The sequence below is a fragment of the Rana temporaria genome, chromosome 6 (genome assembly GCF_905171775.1).
Source record: "Rana temporaria chromosome 6, aRanTem1.1, whole genome shotgun sequence".
Lineage (NCBI taxonomy): Eukaryota > Metazoa > Chordata > Amphibia > Anura > Ranidae > Rana > Rana temporaria.
Genome location: NC_053494.1, coordinates 29,739,634 through 29,760,335, shown reverse-complemented (window position 1 = coordinate 29,760,335; position 20,702 = coordinate 29,739,634). Strand labels below are relative to the sequence as shown.

Here is a 20,702-nt window from a genome sequence, read left to right as displayed (position 1 = left end):
GCTTAGTCTCATCCATCCGCTCTGCTCCGGTTCAGCAAGGGATCTGATCGTTATGGAATTTGCCCCGTGTGATAAGGACCTTAAAGCGGAGGTTCACCTAAAAGTGAACCTCCGCTTTTCGGAACCCTCCCCCCCTCCGGTGTCACATTTGACACCTTTCAGAGGGGAGGAGGGTGCAAATACCTGTATAAAGGTATTTGCACCACTTCCGGGTATAGACTCCCGTGTCCGGCCCTTCCGCGTCACCCCCCGTTGTGTTCTGGGAAACACTCGGCTCCCAGAACACCACAGGAACCATTGGGAACTGCACAGCGCGACTCGCGCATGCGCAGTAGGAAACCGTGCAGCGCTTCACTTCCCTTACAGAGGATGGCGGCAGGGAAACCCGAGAGCCGAGCTACCGCTCAGCTTCGGCTGGCGACTTGGACAGGTAGGTGTTAGTTTTTTAAAAGTCAGCAGCTGCTGTATTTGTAGCTGCGGACTTAAAAAAAAAAAAAAAAAAAATTTCAGGTGAACCCCGCTTTAATATTCCAATAGGAAAACACTGCTCACAGCCAAACATACTAATCGCTGGCATCTGTTAATTTTATTTGTATCCATGCCACATTCATACATTGTGTGACTGATTTTGTTTCTTTGTTGTGCCTATTGCCATGCACTTGTAAAACTTCTACAAAAATCAATAAAAGTATATGTATGTGAAAATCACAAGGCAGGCAAACATTGATCTCATCATACTTAGGCCCTGGCTTGCCGTGGTGACCTGAATATGATATTTTGGAATACTTTGAAGGTATTTTACATCACCCAAAAATAAATTGGCCTACGGTTTCATTTGAGCCAGACATGTCTTCGCGAAAACGTTAAAAAACAGAGCCTAAAGCGCCACCTGCTGGCCCAAAAGCACAAATCAAAAAATAAAAACTGGCTTTGTTTCAAATTAAATATGTGACTATTTGAAAGTAAAACAAAAAGGATTTGTAATCTTTAGTACGGATATGTACAAAGCCACTATACATTCCCCTGAAGTGTCTGCTCGGCCAGCTGAGCCATCACGTACGCTCTTGGAAAATGTACCAATTCAGCATGAAAAGGAGCACTTTAACAAAGCTGCATAATCATCCTCTTGTGTCTGTGCGATGTATAAAGAACTTACAAGAATATGAGCATGCTTGTAGTGACCGTATCTCCGTACCTCATTACTCTCAACTGAGGCCTCACTACTCACACCCGTGTTCAGAGACACACCTTCACTGCTACTGCTCCGTTTTCTACCGACACCTCCCTCTTCTGAAAAACACAATATCGTCATAAGATTTACATTGACCCATAATTTAAAAAAAAAAAAAAAAAAAAACACACAACACACACGTAATACTTACCTCCTCTGTGCAGTTGGATTTGCACAGAGCAGCCCAATGGACCCCAATCCAGAGCAGCCCAATCCTCCTCTTCCCAGGTCCCTCTTGGGTGCTCCTGGACCCTCCCACCTGCCGAGTGCCCCCGCAGCAAGCTAAGGAGGCACTCGAGCCGAGCCACTGCTCTGTGCATTTATTCAGACACAAAGCTGAAGTTCGGCCCTGCCCCCTCCCTCTCTCCTAATTGGCTAATTTACTTTGACAGCTGTGGGAGCAAATGGGGCCACTGCTGTGTCTCAGCCATTCAGGAGGGAAAGTTTGCGGCTCTTTGCTTGCTTTAATTATTCCCCCACTGTCAGCAACAGTGGGGTATAGTTCCTGCTACTGACGCCAACAATGGGGTACAAGTCCTCCCATTGATACCAGCGATGGAGCACTATTCCTCCCACTGACACCAAAGATGGGGCACTATTTTTCCCAATGATACCAGAGATGGAGCACCATTCTTCCCAACGATGGAGCACTATTCCTCCCACTGACACCAAAGATGGGGCACTATTCTTCCCAATGATACCAGCGATGGAGCACCATTCTTCCCAACGATACCAGCGATGGAGCACTATTCCTCCCAACGATGGAGCACTATTCCTCCCACTGACACCAAAGATGGGGCACTATTCTTCCCAATGATACCAGCGATGGAGCACCATTCTTCCCAACGATACCAGCGATGGAGCACTATTCCTCCCAATGATACCAGCGATGGAGCACCATTCCTCCCAATGATACCAGCGATGGAGCACCATTCCTCCCAATGATACCAGCGGTGGAGCACTATTCCTCCCAATGATACCAGCGGTGGAGCACTATTCCTCCCACTGACACCAAAGATGGGGCAGCAATTCTCCCATTGATACCAATAATGGGGGATCTATTCTTCTGACACCAACAATGGGACACTATGCTGCCACCGATACCAATGATGGGGCGCTAATAATCACCATAATACCATCATGGGGCATCGTTTAATCCCACTGATGCCAAGACATTCTTTTCCCATTGGTCACAGTCCGGCCCCCCTAAAGTTTGAAGGACAGCAAACTGACCCTTTGTTTAGAAAGTTTGGGGACTCCTGATCTAAACTATAGTACCGTTTTCCTTCCATCCTAAACCGTCTGCATCATCACCCACCTTTACTGCTCCCGTTGCTCTCCACATCGCAGTCATTGATGGGGGAGGTGACGTCCCGATAGCGCACATTGTCCGACCCCGCTGCCTCAGAATCAAGTTCAGTAAAAGTGACATACCCCTGAGGTGGGCCTGGTGCTGAAAGGAAATGGTACAAAATATATATATATATATATATATATATATATATATATATATATATATATATATATATATATATATATATATATTATATTATATATATTATATATATATATATATATATATATATATATATATATATATATATATATATATATATATATATATATTTTTTTATTTTTTTTTCACAGCCTCTAAAAAGACACATGTGGCAAAACAAATACAATATGGGGTAACATTTCTGTCAATGCTGCACGACATTAACTGCTTGCCGACCAGCCGCTGCAGTTATACGGCAGCAGGTCGGCTCCCCTGCGCGAGAGCCCGTAGCTATACGTTGGCTCTCGCGCAGGCCACTAGGCGGGAGGACGAGGACGAGGAAGGAGAGGGAGGAGGAGGAAGGAGGAGGAAGGAGAGGGAGGAGAGGGAGGAGGAAGGAGAGGGAGGAGGAGAGGAGGCCCTTTGGGGCACTATTCATCCCACTGATATGAGACACTATTTTGCCCTCTGACTCCAGAAATGGAGCAGAATTCCTGCCAGTGACATCACCAATGTGACGCTATTCCTCCCCCTAATACCAAAGATGGGGCACGGTTTACTCCCACTGATGTCAGGATTTTTTTTTTATATTCCTGCTGGCCACAATCTGGCCCCCTTAAGTCTGAAAGACGGTAAACTGGCCATTTGGTTAGAAAGTTTGGAGACCCCTGCTCTATACAGAGACCTCAGTGTCTTGGATCATGCCAAGCTTGTACCCAGCCTATTTCTATTATCTACACACCATATCCAGGCCGGCCATGCGCACCTCCTCCGCTAGTTATCTTTGCCAAGGCTTGGGGCCCATCATGAATGCTGGGACCTTTAGTCTTCCTCTGTGGTCTTGGCCGGTAGGGGGTGGAAGAAGACTCATCAGATGAACTAAGATCTTCCTGATGGGCTGAAACATAGGAAGTTTTAGTTAGTAAAACAAAATCAGATTTAAAGGGGTTGTAAAGCTTTGTGTTTTCTCACCTTAATACATCCTATGCATTAAGGTGAAAAAAAAAAAAACCCCTTGCTGTGTCTGGCCCTCCCCCAAGCCTCCCCATTTTACTTACCTGAGCCCCGGACTTCCGTGGGCGCGATCCCACGTCATTCTCCCCACGGCTTCTCGGATCTTCATTGGATAGATTGATAGCAGCGCAGTCATTGGCTGCCGCTGCTGTCAATCTAATCCAATGACGCGGGGGGACAGGGCCGAGTCATTGTAAATTGTACCTTTACAACCCCTTTAATTAGGATCTTAGCTGTCACGGACAGCCATCCCTGGCAGCTGTGCAAAGTGTCAGGTTCTAGATGGTAGTTTAATAATGCACACTTAGCATGAGGCATTGACTGAGGAACATTAATATAGGGACTTTTGAAAGGGAGGGCTTAAAGTAAATCTAAAGACTCAAAAAAATGAATATACTACATTACCAAAAGTATTGGGACACCTGCCTTTAATGGCATCCCAGCCTTAGTCCGTAGGGTTCAATCTTGAGTTGGTCAACCCTTTGGACAGCCTTCCAGGTGAAACTGGTATAATTCTATCCCCTATTTTGTAGGCGCTATACTTTTGCGCAAACCAATCACGATACGCTTATTGCGATTTTTTTTTACCAAAAATATGTAGATGAATACGTATCAGCCTAAACTGAGAAAAAAAAAAAAAAAATTGGGGTATTTATTATAGCAAAAAGTAAAAAATATAGAGCTAGATTCAGGTAGCTCGGTGCATAGTTTTGCCGGCGTAGCGTATCGAATATACGCTACGCCGACGGCGCACACAGAGCCCAGAGCAGTATTCACAAAGCACTCGCCCCATACGTTGCCACGGCGTAGCGTAATATGGTCGGCGTAAGCCCGCCTAATTCAAAGTAGGCTGGTAGTGGGCGTGTTGTATTGAAATGAATCGTGACCCCATGTAAACGAACGGTGCATGCGCGCGCATGCTCAGAATCACGACGCATATACTCCCCAAGCTACGTCGGCTCAATGCTTTCGACGTGAACGTAGCCTACGCACAGCCCCATTGCCGTACGACTTACGTAAACAACGTAAAATTTGCCGGCTGTTCCGACGTCCATACCTTTGCATGGGTTGCGCCACCTATAGCAGGGATAACTTTACGACGGACGTACGCCTTTACGTAAACGGCGTAGATTACAGCGACGGGCGCAAGTACGTTCGTGAATAGGCGTATCTAGGTCATATACATATTCGGCACGTAAATCAATGGAAGCGCCCCTTGCGGCCAGCGTAAATATGCGCCCAAGATCGGACGGCGTAGGAGACTTACATCGGTCGGACTGAGGCCAAATATCTAGTTAAGAGAATAGGGCGCATAGATACGACGGCGCATTTGTTCACTTACGCTGCGTATCTGTAGATACGCCAGCGTAAGTGTTCTGTGAATCTAGTTCATTGTGTTTTTTTCAAAATTGTCGGTCTTTTCTTTTTTTGCGCTATAAACAAAAACCGCAGAGCTGATCAAATACCACCAAAAGAAAGCTCTATTTGTGGGGGAAAAAAAAGGACAACAATTTTGTTTGAGAGCCACGTCGCACGACCGCGCCATTTTCATTCAAAGCGTGACAGTGCTAAAAGCTGAAATTTAACCTGGGCAGGAAGGGGGTATATGTGCCCAGTAAGCAAGTGGTTAATGCCCATCCAGTTTCCACCGGGCGTGAGAATAAAAACTATCATTCACTACACTCAAGGGAAACTGCACCAATATGGTGAAATATTGCTACATTTATAAAAACTAAATAGATATCAATACCTGATCCCTTGCTATGGAGTCGGGACCCACGGATGCGATAGGAGTCCAGTAGAGAAACTATCCTTGAATAGCCATATCTTGCCGCCAGCATTCTAGCAGTATCTCCATTATGGTCTGCCTCCATCACCTTCACCCCCTAGCAAAAAATAAAAGAATTATATAAAATTGTTATTATTACACACACACACACACACACACACACACACACACACACGTTATTTACAAAAGGCAAATACACTTTGCACTACAAGTGCAATTCTGCCGCATGTATATGTACGTCGGCAGAATGGCACGTACAGGCACATTGGTGTACCTGTACGTCCCTGCCTAGACGTGGGTCGGGGGTCCGATCGGGACCCCCCCCCCCCCGCTACATGCGGCGGTCGGAAACCCGCGGGGAGAGATCCGGGACGAGGGCGCGGCTAGAAACGTTTCTAGCCGCCCCCTCGCGATCGCTCCCCGGAGCTGAAGAACGGGGAGAGCCGTATGTAAACACGGCTTCCCCGTGCTTCACTGTGGCGGCTGCATCGATCGAGTGATCCCTTTTATTAGGGAGACTCGATCGATGACGTCACACCTACAGCCACACCCCTCTACAGTTGTGAACACACACTAGGTGAAACATAACTCCTTCAGCGCCCCCTGTGGTTAACTCCCAATCTGCAACTGTCATTTTCACAATAAACAATGCAATTTAAATGCATTTTTTGCTGTGAAAATGACAATGGTCCCAAAAATGTGTCAAAATTGTCCGAAGTGTCCGCCACAATGTCGCAGTCACGAAAAAAAAAAAAAAAAAACGCTGATCGCCGCCATTAGTAGTAAAAAAAAAAAAATAATAATAAAACTATCCCCTATTTTGTAAACGCTATAAATTTTGCGCAAACCAATCGATAAACGCTTATTGCGATTTTTTTTACCAAAAATAGGTAGAAGAATACGTATCGGCTAAACTGAGGAATTTTTTTTTTTTATATATGTTTTTGGGGGATATTTATTACAGCAAAAAGTCAAAAATATTGCGTTTTTCTCAAAATTGTCGCTATATTTTTGTTTATAGCGCAAAAAATAAAAAACGCAGAGGTGATCAAATACCACCAAAAGAAAGCTCTATTTGTGGGGAAAAAAAGGACACCAATTTTGTTTGGGAGCCACGTCGCACGACCGCGCAATTGTCTGTTAAATCGACGCAGTGCCGAATTGTAAAAACCCCTTGGGTCATTTAGCAGCATATTGGTCCGATCCTTATATGGTTAATACACAGTTGCAGTAATTCATGTTATATACTTGCTGGCGGTCAGATTTAACTTGTTATAAAGTCGTTTCCCCATCCTGTATTGTATTACATATGTACACTGTAGGACTGAAGACTTACATGGTTTAGTAGATGCTGCACTATGATTTCATGTCCTGAGGCTGCAGCCTCCATGAGCGGAGTGAACCCATATACTGGCTCCCTGGAAAGATTCAAAACAATGCCATTGTTGCAGGCACACAAGAGATAAAAATTGACTCAATACCTTACAGGGGTGTCAAACTGGTGGCCCTCCAGCTGTTCCGAAACTACAAGTCCCATCATTCCTCTGCCTGTGAGAGGCATGCTTGTAACTGTTAGCCTTGCAATGCCTCATGGGACTTGTATTTTTGCAACAGCTGGAGGGCCGCCAGTTTGACACCCCTGCCTTACAACCTGATTGTATATCCTCCTTGAGGATCACGATTTTCTTACTTAAAATCTGCATTGGCCCCATTCTCCAGTAAGGATCGCAGCATCCGCTGGTGTCCGGCACTAGTGCAGTGAAACAGAGCCGTCCAACCACGAGCATCCCTCGCCTCCAGCTCAGCCTTGTGCTTCAAAAATGGTAGAATAAACAAGAACACAACAAAAATATTAGAGAAAACTTGTCACCAAAAGATTGAAAATACATATGCACAGCGCTTCACCTTTACCACATGTTACAGCCTTATTCCTATAAAAAAAAACAACACACACACACACACACACATATCATTATTTGCCTCAAAAATTCTACAAACAATACCCCATGACATGAAATTTTGTTTGAAATCTTTTAATTATTTATTATATATATATATATATCCGGTTGGATAGGGAGCATTGGTGCACAGCCATTTTCGGATCGCCTCAGAAATGTTCAATCGGGTTGAAGTCTGGGCTCTGGCCGGGCTACTCATGGACATTCAGGCCCAGATTCTCAAAGGACTTACGACGGCGCAGCGCCATGTACGCCGTCGTAGGTCCTAATCTCCCCCGTCGTATCTATGCGACTGATTCTTAGAATCAGTTACGCATAGATATCCGTTAGATCCGTCGGATCTAAACTGCAATTTTTTTTTTGCCCGCTAGGTGGCGCTTCCGACGATTTCCGCGTCGACTATGCAAATTAGCTCGATACGCAAATTCCTGAACGTACGCGCGGCCGACGCAGTAAAGTTACAACGTTTACGTTAGGCTTTTCCCGGCGTAAAGTTGCCCCTGCTATATGAGGCGCAGCCAATGTTAAGTATGGCCGTCATTCCCGCGTCGAAATTTGAAAAAGTTACGTCGTTTGAGTAAGTCATCCGTGAATGGGGCTGGACGTCATTTACGTTCACTGCGAAAAAAATGACGTCCTTGCGACGTCATTTGGAGCAATGCACACTGGGATATTTTACAGACGGCGCATGCGCAGTTAGTTCGGCGCGGGGACGCGCATCATTTGAATGATACACGCCCCCTACCCGCCGAATTTGAATTCCGCCGGGTGATTTACGCTACACCGCCGCAACTTTACAGGCAAGTGCTTTGTGAATAAAGCACTTGCCTGAAAAAACATCCTAAGCTTTGAACATCTCACAGAGAACTGTTCAATCCATCATCTGAAAATGGAAAGATTATGGCACAAGTGCAAACCTAGCAAGACATGGCCGTCCACCTAAACTGACAGGCCGGGCAAGGAGAGCATTAATCAGAGAAGCAGCCAAGAGGCCCATGGTAACTCTGGAGGAGCTGCAGAGATCCACAGCTCAGGTGGGAGAATCTGTCCACAGGACAAGTATTTCTTGTCCACTCCTCAAATCTGGTTTATGGAAGACATTGTTAAAAGAAAGCAATAAAAAGTCCAGTTTGCGAGGACCCATGTGGGGGACACAGCAAACATGTGGAAGAAGGAGCTCTGGTCAGATGAGACCAAAATTGAACTTTTTGGCCTAAAAGCAAAACGCTATGTGTGGTGGAAAACTAACATTGCACATCACTCTGAACACACCATCCCCACTGTGAAACATGGTGGTGGCAGCATCGTGTTGTTGGGATGCTTTTCTTCAGCAGGGACAGGGAAGCTGGTCAGAGTTGATGGGAAGATGGATGGAGCCAAATACAGGGCAGTTTTAGAAGAAAACCTGTTAGAGTCTACTAAAGACTTGAGACTGGGGAGGACATTCACCTTCCAGCAGAACAACGACCCGAGTCTGCTTGCTTTAAACCCCCTGTGCGTTTTAGGCAGGCTACTGTCAGTGGGACAGAGCAGAAGGCAGGCGGGGCAATGTGTGTGTACTGCTGTCAGAGTGGACCCAATGAGGCAACGGTTGGCGGATACTCATGCGTGCAGGGAGGAGGCCGGGCCCTGCTGTCAGGCAGACACGGATGTGTGGGCTGGCTTTGCGTGCCGAGTCAGGCTGGGGGGGGGGGGGGGGGGTTCGTGGAGGAGGCTTCCTGCTCTGTGCATTAAATCCCTTAGTAAAAAGCAGCACACAAAAAAAAAAAAAACACTGGCTAGGCACACACAGTTAACCCTTTGATTGCCCTAGATGTTTAACCCCTTCCGAGCCAGTGTCATTACAGTGACCGTGCATATTTTTTAGCACTGATCATTGTATTCGTGTCACTGGTTCCCACAAAGTGTCAATTAGTGTCTGATGGTCCGCCGCTAAAAAGTTTCTGATCGCCGCCATTACTAGTATTTTTTTTATTTTATCTTTTTAACTACAGTATATATCCACCATTGTTTGTAGATGATATAACTTCTACGCAAAACAACAACATGTGCTTATTGGACTTTTTACCAAAAAACATGTAGCAGAATACAGACTGGCCTAAATGTATGAAGAACTATTATTTTTTGTTTTAATTGTCGCTCTTTTTTTGTTTATAGCACAAAAAATAAAAAACAGGAGGTGATCATATACCACCAAGAGAAAGCTATTTGTGGGGGGGGGGGGGAACAAACGGAGTACATTGCATGAGTGCAAAATTGTCAGTTAAAGTAACACAGTGCCATATTGCAATGAAGGGGGTTAAATCTTCCGGGAGGTCAAGTGGTTCTTAAACTGGTGGCCCTCCAGCTGCTGCGAAACTACAAGTCCCATGAGGCATTGCAAGGCTGACAGTTACAAGCATGACTCCAACAGGCAGAGGCATGATGGGACTTGTAGTTTCGCAACAGCTGGAGGGCCACCAGTTTGAGAGGAAGAGACTATACCTTGGGCATATCTTGTCATATTTAGCTTGTCTTACCTGTATCAGAAAAGAAGCCACCCTCTCATTCCCACAGCTGGCGGCTAGCATCAGAGGGGTCTGTCCACTGGAGGTCCTGCAGTTCACATCTACCCCGGCTTCCAGGAGGAGGCTCGCCACCGCATCGTGACCAATGTAAGCAGCATACATGAGTGGTGTCCATCCGCCCAGATTTTTCTGGTTCAGGTCTACATCCCTTCTGTGGATAAACAAGAGGGCTCTTTTAAGCGAGAAGACAAAATGACACTTTAAAAAATAGAGAGTCACAAAGGAAGTGACATTCCACAGCCAAGTAACCGTAATTTCTACGCACATCACCAGACTAATGACTAATGTCCAACTGCATCAAGTCAGAATGTTTCAAAATGAGCACCAGAGCGCAGGCAGGCAAAGGTCAGCGTCATTGGAGTCCTCACACTGCTTATAAGAGATAGGACTACGGTCCCAAATCCTGAGTTGATGGTATGTCCCACCTAAAGCAAGGCGATGTGCATGTTCCCCAAATTCTGGTACAATAACAATGGGGCAGATTCAGGTACCTGCGTGCCTAGTTACGGCGGCGCAGCATATTGTATTTACGCTACGCAACTTACAGGAGAAAGTGCAGTATTCACAAAGCACTTGCTCCGTAAGTTGCGGTGGCGTAGGGTAAATGGGGCCGGCGTAAGCCAGCGTAATTCAAATGTGGAAGGGGGGGCGTGTTTTATGCTAATGTGTTATGACCTGACGTGATTGACGTGTTTTACGAACGGCGCATGTGCCGTCCGTGTACATATCCCAGTGTGCATTGCTCTCAAGTACGCCGCAACGACGTATTGGTTTCGACGTGAACGTAAATTACGTCCAGCCCTATTCGCGAACGACTTACGCAAACACCGTAAAAAATTCAAATTTCGAAGCGGGAACGACGTCCATACTTAACATTGGCTGCGCCTCCTAATAGCAGGAGCAACGTTACGCCGAAAAAGCCTTACGCAAACGACGTAAAAAAACTACCGCCGGGCGCACGTACGTTCGTGAATCGACGTAACTAGGTAATTTGCATATTCTATGCTGAAAACAACGAAAGCGCTCCTAGCGGTCAACGGAATATTGCACACAATTATACACCGCCGCATTCAAGTTACGTCAGCGGAAGCCTATTTTTTTTGCGTATCTGGCTTTGACAATCGGCGCAACGATACGCGGGCGCAGATTTCAAATTATGGCGGCGTATCTGGAGATTGGGCCTTTCACGCTTTTATCCTTTGGTTTGACATTGCTTCCATTTGTGCATTCTTTTTTTTTCTGGTAACCTGTTGGGGTACCACCTGGAGGGTAGCCTTGGCCTTGTCTGTTGTATGCAGCCTAAGTCAGTCAGTGGGCTCTTTAGATGTTTTTCACTACTTTATACAAATTCACATCAAAGTGCTTGTAAGGGAATTTTTTATTTTATTTTTTGTAGCAGAGGGATCTCCAAGCTGAACCCAAAGAGCATTTCCTGTGCTTCAGTAGAGAGTAAACTTTTACAGAATGCAGAATTCCCTTCCTACCCACCAATCGTCTTATTGTGCCGCTCCTCAAGCCGACTGCCATTGGTGGCTATGGGCCGTTAAAAAAATAAATCAATCTTCAATGCACTGTGCAATGCCACGCAATGTCTTATGGAGCGGACCAGACACCATAGGTCAGAAGTAGGAAAAAAGTTAATAATTAAATATTAGGAGAGCTGCTGGAAGGTATGAAGGGAATTCTGGGAGTTCCAGACACCCAGGAAAATACAATTAAACCTCCACGGTTTAGGCGATATTTACAGAAATGACGGGTGCCGATGTCTATGGCGCAGGCGCACTTTAGCAACAGCGATTGTGCCGTTCCTAAAGGAGCCCGTGCCATGACTGGCGGCTCCAGTGCGCATGCGCGGGGGTGATGTCATCGCGGCTCTGGCCAATCACAGAGCCCCGGAGCCGCGATATTTGGAAGTAACCACCGCGGGGGAAAGATGTCGGCCGCCTGAGCGGTGTACGAGGACGGCTGCCAGCTCATTATGCCTTTGTCTTGCAGGGGATTTTTTTTTTTTTGGGCTTTACTTCCGCTTTAATGCATGCCAATATTCTGTTTGCTTTGTTAGCAACAGCTTGACATTGCTGAGCCCATCTACTAGGACCCCCGGGTCCTTTTCCATCCTAGATTCCCCCAGAGGTTCTCTCTCTAGTGCAGGGATATGCAATTAGCGGACCTCCAGATGTTGCAAAACTACAAGTCCCATCATGCCTCTGCCTCTGGGTGCATGCTTGTGGCTGTCAGAGTCTTGCTATGCCTCATGGGACTTGTAGTTCTGCAACAGCTGAAGGTCCACTAATTGCATATCCCTGCTCTAGTGTATAGATGACTTGAAAAATGGGAAATTTCCCCCATGGGGCTTTTGAACAGCAATGTAATCAGGTAAACAGTATAAGATGAAATAAATAGTTTTTTATTAATATGATAATGATAACACGTTATGATTAAAAAACAAAAGGATACTGGCTATATCATACAACATGATGTTCAATAGTGCAGGGTGAAAACACCAATATTAACAGTTATACAAATTTTTTTATAGCATGAAGAATCCCTGACACGTTTCGACCTTTATGGTCATCTTCAGGGGGAAAGTTTGCTGTAAATATATAGAAAAGGAAGTATATGCAACTTGAGACATATCAAGACATGCATTGAATGAATTTATAAATAGAAACACTGATAATTACAACTAAAGAAAGAGATGGATGATCTCATAGCCAGAAAAGTAATACAGGTACACAATCCGGAGAGTCCTGGATTGTGGATAGATGACAGTCATCTTTTTTTTACGGTCTTCTCCCGGCAGGAGCAGACAGACAATGGCTCAGCAGGAGGGATTCCCGTCAGCAATGTATGTTGATGGGGGAATCTCTTTCCTGTAACCATGGGTTCGAATTGTGTATGGCTGTCCTCAGGATTGGCCCCCTTACTCATCACTGCCAACCAATCATAGAAGGAGCAAGCATATTCTAGAGCAGGAGTAGCCTTAGCAGTCCAGCAGTGGTGAAACTACAAATCCCATCATGCATCTTGGCATCTGTAGAGCTACTGACTGTTTTAAAGATATGGGGGTAGATTCAAATAGCCCGGCGTAAATTTGTGCGGACGTAGCGTATCTCAGATACGCTACGCCGCCGTAACTTAGTGAGGCAGGTTCTGTATTCAGAAAGAACCTGCGCCCTAAGTTAAGGCGGCGTAGCGTATGTGGTCCGGCGTAAGCCCGTGGAATTCAAATTATCCATGTAGTGGGCGTGTTGTATGGTAATTAAGGCTGACCCTACATAATTGACGTTTTTGACTAACGGCGCATGCGCCGTCCGTGAACGTAACCCAGTGCGCATGCTCCAAATTAACCAGCAAAAAGCCAATGCTTTCGACGTGAACATAAATTCCGCACAGCCCTATTCGCAAACGACTTACGCAAACGCCGAAATTGATGCTGGCCCGACGTCCATACTTAACATAGGATACGCCTCATATAGCAGGAGTAACCTTACGCCGGAAAAAGCCTAACGTAAATGACGTAAAAAAATGTGCCGGGCGGACGTACGTTTCTGAATCGGCGTATCTACCTAATTTGCATATTCCTCGCGTAAATCGACGGAAGCGCCACCTAGCGGCCAGCGTAAATATGCAACTAAGATACGACGGCGTAAGAGACTTACGCCAGTCGGATCTTAGCCAATGTTTTCTGAATACAGAAATAAGATACGCCGGAGCATCCTAGAAGTTACGCGGCGTATCAATAGATACGCCAGCGTAACTTCTTTCTGAATCTGGCCCACGGTTATTACCAGGCAACGAAAGGCTTATGTAGTTTTCCATCACAGGCTCAGTTTGAAATGGCAAAGTTCAGGACAGATTTATCACAACAACGTGTCATTCTTACCGGCACACAAAGCTCTGAACAACGTCATACTGTCCTATAGAAGCCGCTGTATGAAGATCCAAAGGCAACTCTTGTCCATCCAATGGCTCCCCGTACCACATGGACAGACTGCGGCTCAACATCTCCGACTCACTGGATTCATCACTTAGCTCGCTCGCCATCGCGCCACAGCTAGTTTATGTATCCTGCGACGGGAAACAAAAGAAAGTAAAAAAGGAATGCAAATAAAACCCAGCAATACAAACAATCTCCACTTAACTGTCTTGTCAGACAAGATACTGGAGGAGTGAAAAACAGTTTGCAGCAGCTGAGTACATTAGAAAGGAGCGGCATTTAGGATGGACACTCCTATGCAAAATTCCTGAATCCCATGAAAACAGAATAGTGTTTATCTGGAGAAAGAGTATTTTTCAGTACACAATCATCTTCCGATCGTTCATCACATGACGGGATGCTGCATTTAGCTCCTTTCACAGTAGCAGCGTTGTTTACCCCTGAAAAAGTGATCTGCAGTGGATCTCTTTTCTAAGGACAGTGAAAGGAGATAAAAAAAAAAAAATTCATCACAAGGCAGCACTTTTATCTGCCGAATGGTGATTATGCATTGCAGGACCACCCCAAAATTGTGAACAGTGTACTTGGCTTGCAGCATGGGCCCAGCCGCCTACATGGGAGAGTTTGACAGACGGTGTCACCTGTCATACTTGCCGTGTCATGGCACTTCGCTCCTACAGGCAAAAATTATCTTTTTTAGAAAATTACTCAGAACTTCCAAACATTATATATATTTTTTTGTTTTCTATCAGAGACCTTAAGGAATAAAATGGTGGTCGTTGCAACTTTTAAGAGCCAGAGGGGGCGGCGCTCCAGCGCCCTCTATAGACGCACCGCCACTGCTTCCTAGACATCACTGGATCTAGATGGACCTCAGGTAAGTATTAGGGGGGCTGCTGCACACATAATGTTTTTTTTTAATCCTAATGCATAGAATGCATTAGGATAAAAAACCTTCTGCCTTTAGAACCACTTTAAATTAATTTATCACAAGTGCAGGATATAGATACAGTGGCGGTGCGTCCATAGCGGCCGCAGGAGCACCGCCACCTCTCGCTCCTGCACCGCCACTGAAAAACAATACATAGATTCATGCATTGCATGAATTGTCGCCGCTGCCCACTATTCAGATGGCCGGCCCCCTGGTGAGCGTCGGTCATCTGAATAATGACAGCTGGTTGGCTGTGGAAGTGTCCATCAGAGCCAACGGCTCTGATAGGCTTTCCGATTACAGCGGGGCGCACAAGGGGGGTGCGTTTCCTGGTTAACACTGACACGCATCTCAGCCAATCAGGTTCACCGGATCTGGTTACCGGTAACCCGATTGGCTGAAGCAACATCGAGGGCAGGACTACTTTGAGGGATCGTGGAGAAGGATCCGAGGATGGCTGACCGAGAAAGCCAAGTGCCAGGCGGGGGGGGGGAAGGGTCAATCTGGCGGCATTTTAGGGTCAGTGGCGACAATGGCATGGCACAGCGGCGACAATTGATGGGCACAGTGGCGACAATTGATGGCATGGCACAGTGGCTGCGTTTTTTTTTAAACTTTGTTTATTAGTTTTTTACAAGTACAGGTATTGTAATCGGTACAATCCAGGCATATCATGGCAGAAAATTGCGACCAACTCACATCCCTCTACTGTACTTCCCTCCCTCGGGATAATTGCCCCGGTCCCTCAACGGAGGAACTGGAAAACCACAGTGGCTGCGTTTGGCATGGCACAGTGGCGACAATTGATGGCACAGTGGCTGCGTTTGGCATGGCACAGTGGCGACAATTGATGGCATGGCACAGTGGCGACAATTGATGGCACAGTGGCTGCGTTTGGCATGGCGCAGTGGCGACAATTGATGGCATGGCACAGTGGCGACAATTGATGGCACAGTGGCTGCGTTTGGCATGGCACAGTGGCGACAATTGATGGCATGGCACAGTGGCGACAATTGATGGCATGGCACAGTGGCGACAATTGAGTACAAAGTACATTCATCTCGACCACATCATATTTCATAAAAGAATTAGAAGCAGAATAATTCAGGGATATTCCAGTGTGACGAATCCCTCGCTGTGCTGTTCTGCGATTCCTCCTAAACATACGCAATTTCAGTTACAGTAAGTTACATATTAAAGATTTCAAACTTCCGCTTCCCTTTAAATATGCAGCAGTCAGGCTCAGCTTAATGGTTTACTAAGATTCCGAGAAGTCTCTGAACATCGCTCATTCCTAATAGCACAGGGAAGGGATGCTTTTCATTCCACCACTACTTTCACATTGAGGGCCGGTTCACACTACATGGAGTCCAGTGCGGGTTTTTATTCTGCACCAAACCCATGAATAGAAGGTTCTATGGTTTCCAATGGCTTAGTTCACACCAATGCAGTCTGTTCCAGAAAAAACCCCAAAAAAACAAGTAGAACATGCTGCATTTTTCCTGCACTAGAACGCACTGGACTCTAGTATAGTGAAACAACAAAAACAAAAAAAAAAAAATCAAACACCTGGAATGGCGCTTTTTAGCTCTTAAACGCCTGAAAAGTGCCCCAGTGTAAAAGGGGTCTAACAGGAAGTGGGGGGCATTACTAAAGATAAATTATCGCTACATATTAGAGCTGCAGGATTAAATCGCCAAGAATCAAAATCGCGATCTTTTTCACTTCCCGATCTTTAAAACAGCCTGTCACGATTCTTTTTAACAAGTGCAGAGTTCTCAGAGCTGGAAAAAAAAATCCAGGCAGCCTGTTAAGTTTTAGCACAACACTAATAAGTAGAAACAAAGTATCTTTTCATTCTTTCATCAAAGGAAAGAACTACAGCATGTAAATGAGGGAGGTTTAACCACTTAAAGCGGTGGTTCCCCCTAAAACAAATTTCTAACAATACCTTCATAAGACACGTTACACTGCGGGTAGGCTGGCTTTTTTTTTGTTTTTTAGTACATAGCTCGATCTCGGCGTTTCGTCCCTTGGCGGTGGGCGTTCCTAGTTGATTGACGTTTCTCCGACGGGCGCATACTGCGCGTCACGACTTTCCGACAGAAGCCGAACGTCATTGCGCAGGCGCCGTATAGAGTCGGCTCTATACGGCGCCTGCGCAGCGACGTTCGGCTTCTTTCGGAAAGTCGTGACGTCACGTATGCGCCCGTCCGAGGAACGTCAATCAACTAGGAACGCCCACTGACAAGGGACGAAACGGCGAGATCGAGGTATGTACTAAAAAACAAAAACAAAAGCCAGCCTACCCGCAGTGTAACGGGTCTTACGAAGGTATTGTTAGAAATTTGTTTTAGGGGGAACCACCGCTTTAAAGACCAAACCTTTTCTGACATTTGTTGTTTACAAGTAAAAAATCATTATTTTCTGCTAGAAAATCACATATACTTATACACACACACACACACACACACACACACACTTTAGCAGAGACCCTAGAGAATAAAATGGTGGTTGTTGCAATGTTTTATGTCACACCGTATTTGCACAGCAGTCTTTCAAACACATTTTTTTCTTGTACTTATCATTTTAGCGGTCTTTCTTCTCCGGCACCGAGCGGCGTATCCTTCCGGGTATAGGCGTTCCTAAATCAAGCGCAGTTGATTGACGGGCTTGGATAGCGCGTCACGCCTTCCGAAAAATAGCCGACGTGACTCTCGGCAATTTACGGCGCCTGCGCAGTCAGCTCTACACGGCAGGCGCCGTATAGTGCCGTAAGCAGCCGTTCCGGATGGCGTGACGCGCTATCCAAGCCCATCAATCAACTGCGCTTGATTTAGGAACGCCCATTCCCCCGAAGGATTCCCCGCTCGGAGCCGGAGAAGAAAGACCGCTAAAACGATAAGTACAAAAAATAAATAAAAAATCCAGCATACTGCAGATGTCAGCAGTATGCTGGATCTAGTGACAGAAAGTTGATTTTTGGGTGAACCTCCGCTTTAAACATTTTTTTTCGGGTGAACTCTCGCTTTAATGAATTAAAAAAAAAAAAAAAAAAAACAGAGTAAAGTTATAAAAATGAGATTCTCATTTTAGCCAGAATCGTGCAGCTCTACTCCATATCCATGGCTCAACATTGTTTTTTCTCATAGAGTTCAGCTTTAACAAAAACATGGGATTATTATATTTTATTTTGGAAGAAAGTAGATATGCTCAGCAATATCACATCTTCATATTATACACCGAGCTCTCCTCCTAATACACAGAGCTCTCCTCTCCTCCTAATGCACAGAGCTCTCCTCTCCTAATACACAGAGCTCTCCTCTCCTCCTAATACACAGATATCAGGACACAGAGCTCTCCTCTCCTCCTAATACACAGATATCAGGACACAGAGCTCTCCTCTCCTCCTAATACACAGAGCTCTCCTCTCCTAATACACAGATATCAGGACACAGAGCTCTCCTCTCCTCCTAATACACAGATATCAGGACACAGGGCTCTCCTCTCCTCCTAATACACAGAGCTCTCCTCTCCTCCTAATACACAGAGCTCTCCTCTCCTCCTAATACACATACATCAGGACACAGAGCTCTCATCTCCTCCTAATACACAGAGCTCTCCTCTCCTCCTAATACACCAGTGTTTCTCAATTCCAGTCCTCGGGCCCCCCCAACAGGTCAGGTTTTCAGGATTTCCATTATTTTGCACAGGTGATTTGATCAGTTTCACTGCCTTAGTAATCACCACAGCCTTTTCATCTGAGGGAAATCCTGAAAACCTGACCTGTTGGGGGGGCCTGAGGACTGGAATTGAGAAACACTGTAATACACAGACATCAGGACACAGAGCTCTCCTCTCCTCCTAATACACAGACATCAGGACACAGGTCTCTTCTCTTCTCCTAATACACAGACATCAGGACACAGAGCTCTCCTCTCCTCCTAATACACAGATATCAGGACACAGAGCTCTCCTCTCCTCCTAATACACAGATATCAGGACACAGAGCTCTCCTCTCCTCCTAATACACAGATATCAGGAAACAGAGCTCTCCTCTCCTCCTAATACACAGATATCAGGACACAGAGCTCTCCTCTCCTCCTAATACACAGAGCTCTCCTCTCCTAATACACAGATATCAGGACACAGAGCTCTCCTCTCCTAATACACAGATATCAGGACACAGAGCTCTCCTCTCCTCCTAATACACATACATCAGGACACAGAGCTCTCATCTCCTCCTAATACACAGAGCTCTCCTCTCCTCCTAATACACAGAGCTCTCCTCTCCTAATACACAGACATCAGGACACAGAGCTCTCCTCTCCTCCTAATACACAGATATCAGGACACAGAGCTCTCCTCTCCTCCTAATACACAGAGCTCTCCTCTCCTAATACACAGACATCAGGACACAGAGCTCTCCTCTCCTCCTAATACACAGATATCAGGACACAGAGCTCTTCTCTCCATATACACAGAGCTCTCCTCTCCTCCTAATACACAGACATCAGGACACAGAGCTCTCCTCTCCTCCTAATACACAGAGCTCTCCTCTCCTCCTAATACACAGAGGTCTCCTCTCCTCCTAATACACAGAGCTCTCCTCTCCTCCTAATACACAGATATCAGGACACAGAGCTCTCCTCTCCTCCTAATACACAGATATCAGGACACAGAGCTCTCCTCTCCTCCTAATACACAGACATCAGGACACAGAGCTCTCCTCTCCTCCTAATACACAGAGCTCTCCTCTCCTCCTAATACACAGAGCTCTCCTCTCCTCCTAATACACAGAGCTCTCCTCTCCTCCTAATACACAGAGCTCTCCTCTCCTCCTAATACACAGAGCTCCCCTCTCCTCCTAATACACAGATATCAGGACACAGAGCTCTCCTCTCCTCCTAATACACAGAGCTCTCCTCTCCTCCTAATACACAGACATCAGGACACAGAGCTCTCCTCTCCTCCTAATACACAGATATCAGGACACAGCTCTCTCTGTATTAGAACTTACCTCTCTTCCACCTACACAGCCTTCAGCCTCCCTTCCCCCGCACAGCACTCTGGGATTTGTAGTTTTCTCCCGACTACAAACTTTCAAGTTGAAAACTTTTTGCCTACTACATTTCCCAGCATTCTTCAACTTCTGCTCCGTCCTCCCTTTGATTGGCGGGCGCACTAGCCAATAGCATCCCAGAGATTTCCAATCCACAACAATCTGACCAATAGCAGGCCAGAAAACTTTGTCCTGACAGGTGTGTCGTTAGTTTATTAATCTTTCATTAAGCCATATGCTGGAATTTCATATGAGAATATTATACAATTCTATTTTATTTGTCATTCTGTCGCTGTAGTTTCTCTCTCGTACTTTCTATGTTCCTGTTAGGACCTTAAAAGGCGGGGTTTCCGCTTGTTGCCCGGGTTACTCAGCGTACGAGGGACGCGAAAGCACGTTTTGGGCGGGGCTATGACTTGGGCTTTTTTCACTGGCGGAATGTTCGCGTGCCTCCTCCCCATATGGGCGTGGCGTATAACAAAGCTCAGCCCTTAATGTAGAACGTGGGCGTGCCCTTCGGCTGCACCTGTTCTCTGTGGTGTCGTAGGGGCGAGGTTTGGGTTCTAGGGGCGGTCCTGAGAGGCGATTGCTGTAGGTAGCGCTAGCAGGTGACAGCAGGTAGGTAGCTGTGCGGGTCTTTGGATAACGCCGGGCGGTGTCATTAGAGGGGGTTCTGCCGGTCAGGGGTGCGCTAATATGCAGGAAGTTGCTGCAA

The 20,702-nt window shown here is 46.1% G+C and overlaps 1 protein-coding gene across 2 annotated transcripts in view; it reads right to left on the bottom strand.

The window, feature by feature from the left end:
* Positions 1–20,299, bottom strand: part of ANKS3 (ankyrin repeat and sterile alpha motif domain containing 3) — a 32,640-nt gene extending 12,341 nt beyond the window's left edge. The window contains exons 1-9 of one of the 2 annotated variants that reach the window (XM_040356560.1): positions 19,946–20,299; positions 13,941–14,125; positions 10,007–10,205; positions 7,220–7,341; positions 6,866–6,947; positions 5,491–5,626; positions 3,493–3,624; positions 2,550–2,684; positions 1,196–1,290 (exon numbers count right to left, since the gene is read on the bottom strand). In XM_040356560.1, the coding sequence (XP_040212494.1) occupies positions 1,196–1,290; positions 2,550–2,684; positions 3,493–3,624; positions 5,491–5,626; positions 6,866–6,947; positions 7,220–7,341; positions 10,007–10,205; positions 13,941–14,101 (1,062 nt within the window). In that variant the 5' untranslated portion in view covers positions 14,102–14,125; positions 19,946–20,299. Of the gene's footprint in view, positions 1–1,195; positions 1,291–2,549; positions 2,685–3,468; positions 3,625–5,490; positions 5,627–6,865; positions 6,948–7,219; positions 7,342–10,006; positions 10,206–13,940; positions 14,126–19,945 lie in introns of both variants that reach the window. The other variant, XM_040356559.1, reaches the window with a different exon arrangement.
* Positions 20,300–20,702: the final 403 nt, after the last annotated feature.